This window comes from Epargyreus clarus, unplaced genomic scaffold (assembly GCF_041222505.1).
Source record: "Epargyreus clarus isolate Ecla_fem2 unplaced genomic scaffold, WU_Ecla_fem_2.2 ptg000010l, whole genome shotgun sequence".
Taxonomy (NCBI): Eukaryota; Metazoa; Arthropoda; class Insecta; order Lepidoptera; family Hesperiidae; genus Epargyreus; species Epargyreus clarus.
Window position 1 is genome coordinate 10,756,286 of NW_027332218.1, and position 8,653 is coordinate 10,764,938.

At 31.8% G+C, this 8,653-nt stretch overlaps 1 protein-coding gene across 1 annotated transcript; it reads left to right on the plus strand.

Annotated features, from left to right (window-relative positions):
* Positions 1-2,556: 2,556 nt before the first annotated feature.
* Syx13 (syntaxin 13) lies at positions 2,557-8,034 on the plus strand. Its single transcript, XM_073077448.1, has 6 exons — positions 2,557-2,752; positions 3,728-3,956; positions 4,356-4,521; positions 4,779-4,907; positions 5,576-5,714; positions 6,627-8,034. The coding sequence occupies exons 2-6, from the start codon at positions 3,733-3,735 to the stop codon at positions 6,800-6,802; spliced, it is 834 nt and encodes a 277-aa protein (XP_072933549.1). The 5' UTR covers positions 2,557-2,752; positions 3,728-3,732; the 3' UTR covers positions 6,803-8,034.
* The last annotated feature ends 619 nt before the right edge of the window (positions 8,035-8,653 follow it).

The following is an 8,653-nucleotide window of genomic DNA, read 5'->3' on the forward strand; positions in this document are numbered from 1 at the left end:
AGCTAAGACCGATATACTCCGGTGAAGTCAGTTCTTATTCATTACTTTCGTCTCGTCATAAATAAAATAGACGTTAGGTATTTTAATTCAGTCGACACTTCAAAATCTCGCATAAGTTGCCAATAAATTTAAAAGCCCATTTCAGAACTTTAAACGAAGACAGGAGTCCTAATTGGAAGTTAGTCATACGGAAAATTATATTGTTTGCGATATTTTCATAAATACGTAAAATATTTTGAAGGTGGTAGAACCCTTTGTGGTTCGACTCCGGCGGCACCACCGCCACACCTTTTTCTACCTAATAACAGCAGTGTTAAGCGCTGCTGTGTTCCGGTTTGAAGGGTGTGGTAAGGGAGACAGACTTTTCCGAGGCGTTCCATCTTAGTCCTCAGGGGTAGCGGCGCATCTGAGGCCGACCTCAGGTAGGAATATCTAATCCTATCTGGGGTTGATTACAGATGTCCATGGGCGGCAGTAGCCACTTACCATCAGGTGGACTGCATGCTCGTCTGCTACTCTTATATTATAAAAAAAAAAAAAAAAAATATAAAGTAGTATTGTAGCAACGACTTGTGTGGATGCTTGCTCGCTTACTTTATAATGAGACGAACATCATCGTACCCAGGAGTGACAACGCGTCTATGATCAGCATCAGGTAACGCTGTTTGTCCACCAACCACGATACCGAGCCGATACCGATAATTAATAACGGCGCCGAAGTAGCGTACATTTGCTATAGCAGCTTGTCCACCGAACGTCCGTCACCCGAGCACCGTCATCCCATAGTAAATGTATGTGTACGCTACTTCGGCGCCGTGATTAATTATCGGTATCGACTCGGTGACGGTGCAGTGGACAAACAGCGTAAAAGTTGTTTTCTATATGGAATTGGTGGCAGATTTTGAGCAGCAGTGACCAATTGCTATCGCTATATATATTGTACACCATTCACGCAAGCTATATATATTGTACACCATTCACGCAAGTTTTATACTGCAGTCTTTTAAAAAATATTTACAATTTGTAGGTAAATGTATTATTTAAAAAATCTGCCTAGAAAAGTATCACACATATAGTCATATAAATAATAAATTACTAAATACAGCGTTAATGAATATGATAAGAGGATTAGCACAGATTAAAAGACTAAAAACAAAGGTATTTTCAGCAGTAGGAGGAATTCTTATTTGTAAATATTTAAAAATATTCAACATTCCGATGATTGTAGGTAAATACACAATCTGACCAACGTTTTTATTTATTTAAATTTTAAATGTATCCAGCCTACTTTATTTTTTTTAATCGCATTGCACCGAGTGCTTTATGTGTCCTGGGTTTAGTGATCTGTGAGAAAATTCCTTTGTGTATGAATTAAAATGAGAAACCGCATATTCAATGAGTTTCTTACGAATATCGCATCGTGTCGCTATTTTATGCATGTAAATGCATTATGATTCTTGTAACTAGATAAACATTGTTGTTTTAACCAGAATTTTACAACCGACGGTCTATTTGAGATTTAGTATTTCTTACAAACGAGAAGAGACAGATATTTTGATCTGATTCCGATACAATTGTCACATAATAAACTACATCGACACCTGCAAGGAATAACATTGTAACTCAGTTTTAAGCAGTTTTGAGATTACTGATCTTTTCTATGCTATCGACATATCTAAATTGTTTATAGTTTGAAAGTTACATAGTCTAATAACATCGTAACTGGTGGTAAAATGCAGTTATTAAATTGTATATAGCGTTACTATAATTTTATATGTAATTTTTACTGCATTTTTTATTATTCAAAAATTGTATCTCAGTCATACAATTATATGATTCAACTAATATAATAATTTGATTAAAAATGACATCGAATGTCTGAATTACAATGCCTTTTTATAAAGTGCACGTAAGTGCATGGAGGGATGTGATTGTAACTCGCAAAATCATTAAATAAGTCATCCAATATATACATTTATTAATTATTTTTCATAAAATGTTGTAGATCTTACCTAATTTACTTACATTTTCAAGAAAAAATAACATTAGGGTTTAACAGAAATCAGCAAGATTTTTTTAAATCTTTGTCGCGCTCTCCCGCGAAATGCCTAAAACTTAATTACGACGTTTTCCTTGCCGGTGTCGACATATAAGCACCACTTTGAATTAATAGTACCTACCTTCTACAAAAGCAATGACGTCAACAACTACCTAACCTACTTGCTACTAACTTCTTAATTTCATTAATATTTGAATGTTACTGTTCTGTAGAGCATTATTGCATTTAATTTAAATTACGCTGTGGTATGGTAGCAGTATGTGTGTATCTCAACGACATCTATCGACTACTGGTTATAACAATTAAAACAATAATTAAAAATCAAATTACATTTAGATAATTATAATTATACTCAATATAAATATATAGATGTTACAGATATTTTATTTCAACTTAAGAATTTACAAAAATATAGAAATTGATTACATTTTTAAGTTTTCTAACGTTTTTCGTAAATAATAATATGTCAATGTGAAGTTGACAGCATTTGTTTGACAATCTCTCGTGAATTTATTTGACGTTTCCATTTACACGGCGTTAACAACTAGGAACTGGGTAATTAATCGAACGAGACCTTAATAGATCCGCATTTCTATAGTAATTTTATTCAATAATCCGGTTCGGCCCCAAGTTGCATAAGCTATCCCAAATTGTGAAATACATATTGCTCAATTTGAAGTCCTTTGTGTAGCGGTAAGTGAATCATCAATATTTTTCCATAACAATTAGTATTTACGCTGTATTTTTCAAGAACACTTCCCTTAAAACTCGGATATGTATTACTCATATTCAGAATATAGATAAAATCTGAACGCAATCGTAATTTTCATTCTAAATACAAAATGTTTTTTTCTTTTAGTACTTTTATAAGTTTTATATGTTTAATACGTTTAATTTATTGTCCTACGTTCTTCATGTTCTATTATTTACATATAAAATACATTTTTTTTATAATATTGTAAGACATCCAGATCAAGAGGTATAGTGTAATAGTATTAGAATATTATGGGATTATGTTTGTTTTGTGAGTAATAGTTTATATTTTATTATCTCCAGCATGGCTGATAACGTTTGTTATTTTGTGATAACAGAAATGACTTCCAAAAAGCTAAGCATGTACTTTTAAAAGCTATTATTGTCATAATCACTTCTTATCTTACATATTTCATTGTCAAACAAAGCAAACCAATTTATAATAACAAATAACTTACAAATGATATCTTTAACTCTTCATAATAAGTTAATAAGATTCTGAGAATAAGCCAGAGCCTATAGTTAATTGATAAACACACACTTTACTGTTTCACTGCTGGGCATAAATGTGATTTTGTAGCACCAAAGAATTTTGGGCAGCTTACAAAAAACTATTGCACATATGTTTCCTCATAATACATTCTTTATTTTTAAATCAAAGTGCATATTTTCCTCATATAATGTAGGACGCAAAGGTACATATCCTCCAAATCAGATGCAGATTTTTATATTCTGCTATAATTGCTAATAATGTTAATAAGTAGTTTGTTATAGTCTGCATAAAACTGCTAGTCCGGTCTGAATATAGAACTGAATCATGTCGCCATAGCAAATTGTATGACTACACCTACTCGCAACAACTTCAGAGTGGATTAGCAGATTGGTGCAGACTATACTAATCGATATAATTTTCAGAAACAATGACTGAGCGAGACCCGATCAATGGATCGTCGAGTCGCGCGTATGGCGCCACTGCGGCGGTTCCAGCAGTGGGCTTCGCAGACTTCAGCCCCACTGAGCTTTACAACTTGAGTGAGAGTATCGCCGACAATGTTAACACCATTAACAGTGGCCTTCGAACCCTCGAGAAGATGATGAAGCAAATCGGAGGACCAAACGATAGTGTGCAGCTTAGAGACAAAATGTAAGTTTTAATTTTAAATGTTAAATTCTGGTATAAAAGGTGTCAGTACCTTATGTGTTTTGAATGCAGAGAGAAGACTGTCACACTATATTGTGTGCCTTATAACAGCAATTTGTGATACTGCATTATATTATGTAAGTTGTAGACTACAACTTGTAGTAAAGAAGAGATCTAGATGAGACACTTCAACTTAGTCTTCAGGAATAGCAATATATTAGTCAATTTGACTAAGTTGGAATACCTTGTAATATGCATGTCTACCCTACCCCTACCACCACCATCAGCACCACTATATTTATTCAAACCATAATGGATTCTACCACCATTAATACAGCGACATGAAACAGATTAACCCTATTCATTTTAAGAAATAACTCTTATTTTTATTTTTTATTTCAGTCATGACACTCAGCAAAACGTAAACAGCTCTGTATCTGCGACCGCTCGAGATATCCAGAGGCTAGGTGTGGTGGTGAGACGTGGAGACAAACCTCAGAAGCTGCAAGTGGAACGACTAACCCAGGCATTCAGAGATGCGCTCGCTAATTACTCCCAGGTGCAAAAGGTAAGTCACATATCATATTTATAGATAATCTCCGCACAAGATGTCTAATTTTAATTCTATGTAAATTTCGACAATTATTTGATATTTCCACAAGCAATACATTCATCTACCTTATGACAAAGTTAACTTTAAAAAAAGATAGCCTGTCATTCTTATAAATATCTGACGGCACAAAATCCAATTTTAAAAACCTTTTCAATAGAAGAATCCTTTTTTACACCCACAAAAATTCACATTTGTTTTTTTAATAACTCCAGCAAGTGTCAGAGAAAATGGCAGCTCACATGCCTGGCCAAGGGAGAGTCCTAAACGACCCTGAAGCCCTGGAAAGACAAGCCATTGCTGATGATGAAGAGTCAGCACTCTTAGATAATCAACAGGCACAGGTAATAGGTTTTTTTATATATAAGGTTAAATTAGCCTACTGCATACTGCTTGACCTGTGTATATATATTGCTTATTGTTTAAATTCAACTTTAAGTGTGCAAAAAAGAGTATCTATCTATCTATCTAAATAGATAGATAGATAGATCGATAGATAGATAGATCACTCACGAGCCAACAAGTGTGTGTACTTAGAATTTAAGTTTTTTGTTTTAATTGTCTTTACTAACATAGGCTAAATTGTCTTTAGCACTAACCCCCTTGTTTGTTTGTTGTACACTAACATAGATTTAAGAAAATATGTACCAACCAAATCTATAGACTGTAAAAAAAATAGGTGTGAAATGAAGAAATATTATTATTATTATTAAAGCCAATCACAGATGTGTACCACTCCTGAGGGGTAAAATGATGATGTAAGTCAGCTAGTATCTACCCTCTTACACTCTTTGAAATGTACAATGTTGTTCCATCGTTCATATATGAAGTGTACTAGATAAGTATTATCCAATTTCATACTAATTTATTGAGCTTGATTAGTGTTATCAATATAAGAATCTTCAATATGTCTATAATGATTATGGTTGAACTTCAATCACTACTCCAGAACAACTTACAAAAAAAAAATCTTACAAAATTAAACAATTGAACATCTATTTATACCTTCTAGGCCCGTCTAGTTCAATTTGAGACGAGTATGTTGCTTGAGAAAGAAGCCTACATTAACAAAATTGAAGCTGATGTCTTGGACGTCAACCAAATAATGCAAGAGTTGGCTGAAATGGTTAACGTTCAGTCACAGGTTGTTGGTAAGTTGGCTAACTTTAGTTAACATTGTAATGTTTAGTATAGTATACATGTGTATTGTATAAGTTATGTCATGATGTCATGAGTAACCATTGCATAAATTAGAGTAAAAATACGTAAAAAAAAAAACAATATTTGTAAAGATATTTGTAGTATTCATTATGAGAGGAATTGATAACTTTTGGCCATAGGCAATCATTGCCCAATCAAAAGAAATTCAGATCTTAAGATTGACTAAGTGCTACATTTTAGATCCCAAAGTATACTCAATACTTGTCTCTATAATTGTCTGTCTAGACAGGAATCTAATCTATATCTTATATACAAATAACAAACAAGTATGCAATCCCTCTAATGATAAGTGGCCTCTGCTAACCTGTCTTACCTGAAATTGGACAGAAATGTATTCCTTCTGCTAAGGACTAACATAGCAGTGTTTTAAGAAGATTATTATTATAATGTGGAAAAAGGTGTTGTAACTGATATGCCCCTAATCTTACTAAATAGGAAATAAAACCGAGTAGAGTCTATGGCATACCAAAGATAGTTTATAACCATAGATTAGTAAAGATTACTCACTCCTAACAAGAAAATGTAACCAGTTTTGACAATTGAAATTGTCGCTGGCATTTATTTTCGTGTTTGATAAAATATTTAAAACATGTACCTTTTAGACAATTTAGGAATGAAACAATATTTCTCTGCATTTTTTCTTCGATTTCGTGTTTTGCACCACTTCACTGCACATGTCGGCTTTGTTCCGTGTAAATTACACCATGACAGCCATTAAATGGCTGAAACATTTCTCAGCGGTTTAAACCATTCAATGGCTTCCTTCAATTACATGGTGGTGAGATCTATCTATACTTATCTATGTCAATAACAACTTATTAAATTACAATCTCACCTTTCAGACACAGTAGAAAGTCACATAGAAGCGGCCGGAGCTAGCGTGGAGACCGGTGTCGATGAATTGGCAAAGGCAGCTGAACACCAACGAAGGTACCGCAGAAAAATGTTTATCCTAATCATTATCGGAGTCATCCTAGGTATTATATTTATTGTCTGGATTGTGAAGGCCTTCAAATAAATAACATTTTAAATGCTACAAGCTGTCTATGGGTATGTGCCGTTATATTTTTGTGTTATACATGCCAACAATAAAGTTGGTCGGTTAGTATAATTCGGATGCGAAAGGTAATAAAATATATTATATAGAGGTATCGAGTTTATTCTTGTTTTAAATGACAACATTGTTCCCATAATTGTAAAGGATTTAAATATTTGTGGATATTGTCCTAACCTGATTGCATAAATTCTCACAATAAAAATGTATAAACATTTCTAATCACAAGCAATAAAATTATAAAAAAAAAACTCCTGCCTAAGAAAAAAATCTTTGTTAAATTGATATGTGAAAAATAATGGTAAATTGGTAATCAATGATTCTAATTAGATATGGGTGTTTTTGTCTTATATATGGGAACACAGTGTTGTCAAGTAGTCTAGTTATGTTAAAATATAAAAAAAATACTTGTCTGATATAATAATTATTTATACTAATAATGATACTTCTAAGTGTTGCCAGCCGCAAATGTTATCCACTGATATAATAATTGGATTATTCTTTTGTAATATAGTGTATATTATAGACATTATAGTTTATTCCTAATACTGGCAACATCATTATAATAATTTTAGTGACTTTAAAATGAAATTATGAGAACAAAGAAATCCAAAAAAATTGTTATAACTGTAAATCAAAATACTGGCAACGTAACTTTTTTCCTATAACAAATAGTTGTATGACAATTTAATTGCACGTTTTTTTTGTACAACATTAAAATTCTTTCATTTTTTCTTCCTATAAAAATACTATACTAATTGATAAGATTTATTGATTTACGAGATATAGTACTCGCCTTTATATTGAAAGTTTTCTTGAAATATGCTAGTTACTTTGAAATTACAAACGAATACTCGAATTTTATTATTTTCCATTTCCAAAAACTTTATTATGTTCCAATAATTTAGTTTTCATATTATTTTCAAAATGTAATTCACAAATTGATAAAGTCGCGTATAAAAACTAGTCAAATAAGCAATGATGTTATATACAAAGTTATTATACGTAAAAATGTTATTATGACCTAAAAAAGTAACGGAATATAACCCAATTGGTGCACCTGCAAATTAGTTCTTTAATAGTCTATAAGCGGATCAAAACTTTAAAGAACCATTATCTATATAAAAATAGGGAACAAACGGATCCCTACGATTTGTAATTTTAATGTTTATTAATATTAAATCCTGTTTTTGTAAGTGAGGTTTAATTTAAAATGCGTAATAAAATGCAGAAAATAACATAAAAATACGTGCTTACTTCAGCAAAGAAGAATATATTACGAAAGTATGATAAAGACATTTATATGTATATCTCCTGATTAAAGCTATGAGCTATCTTGTTCACTTATATAATTATTTTCCTGCCTTTGTCTAAACTATCGACTATCTTTGCGTACTAACGAGATTAAATAATAAAAAAAAACTTAATTTAATATGAAGTCCCATATTATCTATTGCAACATAATGTAATTGCTAAATAATAAAATAACATAATATTTATTAATTATTTATATTATTTAATAATATAAGTTTATGAAGATACTGCATGAATACTGAAGTCTGATTTTGAATATGTTCGATTACTTTTAATTATTATTTGTCTATGTATAAGTATTATTGATTGAAGACGAATGAATGACAATATTCTCAAAAATAGTTAGAAATAGACCATCTTTTTATTTGTGCTTATAAGACAATCTATTATGCTATTGTAATGACCGCGATCATAATAGTCTTCCAGTACACAATAAACTAGACAGCATCTTCATACATCTAAATGATTAGGAAGCTTGTACAAAGTAACTAAATAGTCCAA

Coding starts and splice junctions, on each gene's coding strand:
- Syx13 (XM_073077448.1), top strand. CDS start 3,733: ATGACTGAGCGAGACCCGATCAATGGATCGTCGAGTCGCGCGTATGGC. Junction 3,957..4,355: donor GTGCAGCTTAGAGACAAAAT/GTAAGTTTTAAT, acceptor TTTTTATTTCAG/TCATGACACTCAGCAAAACG. Junction 5,715..6,626: donor CGTTCAGTCACAGGTTGTTG/GTAAGTTGGCTA, acceptor CTCACCTTTCAG/ACACAGTAGAAAGTCACATA.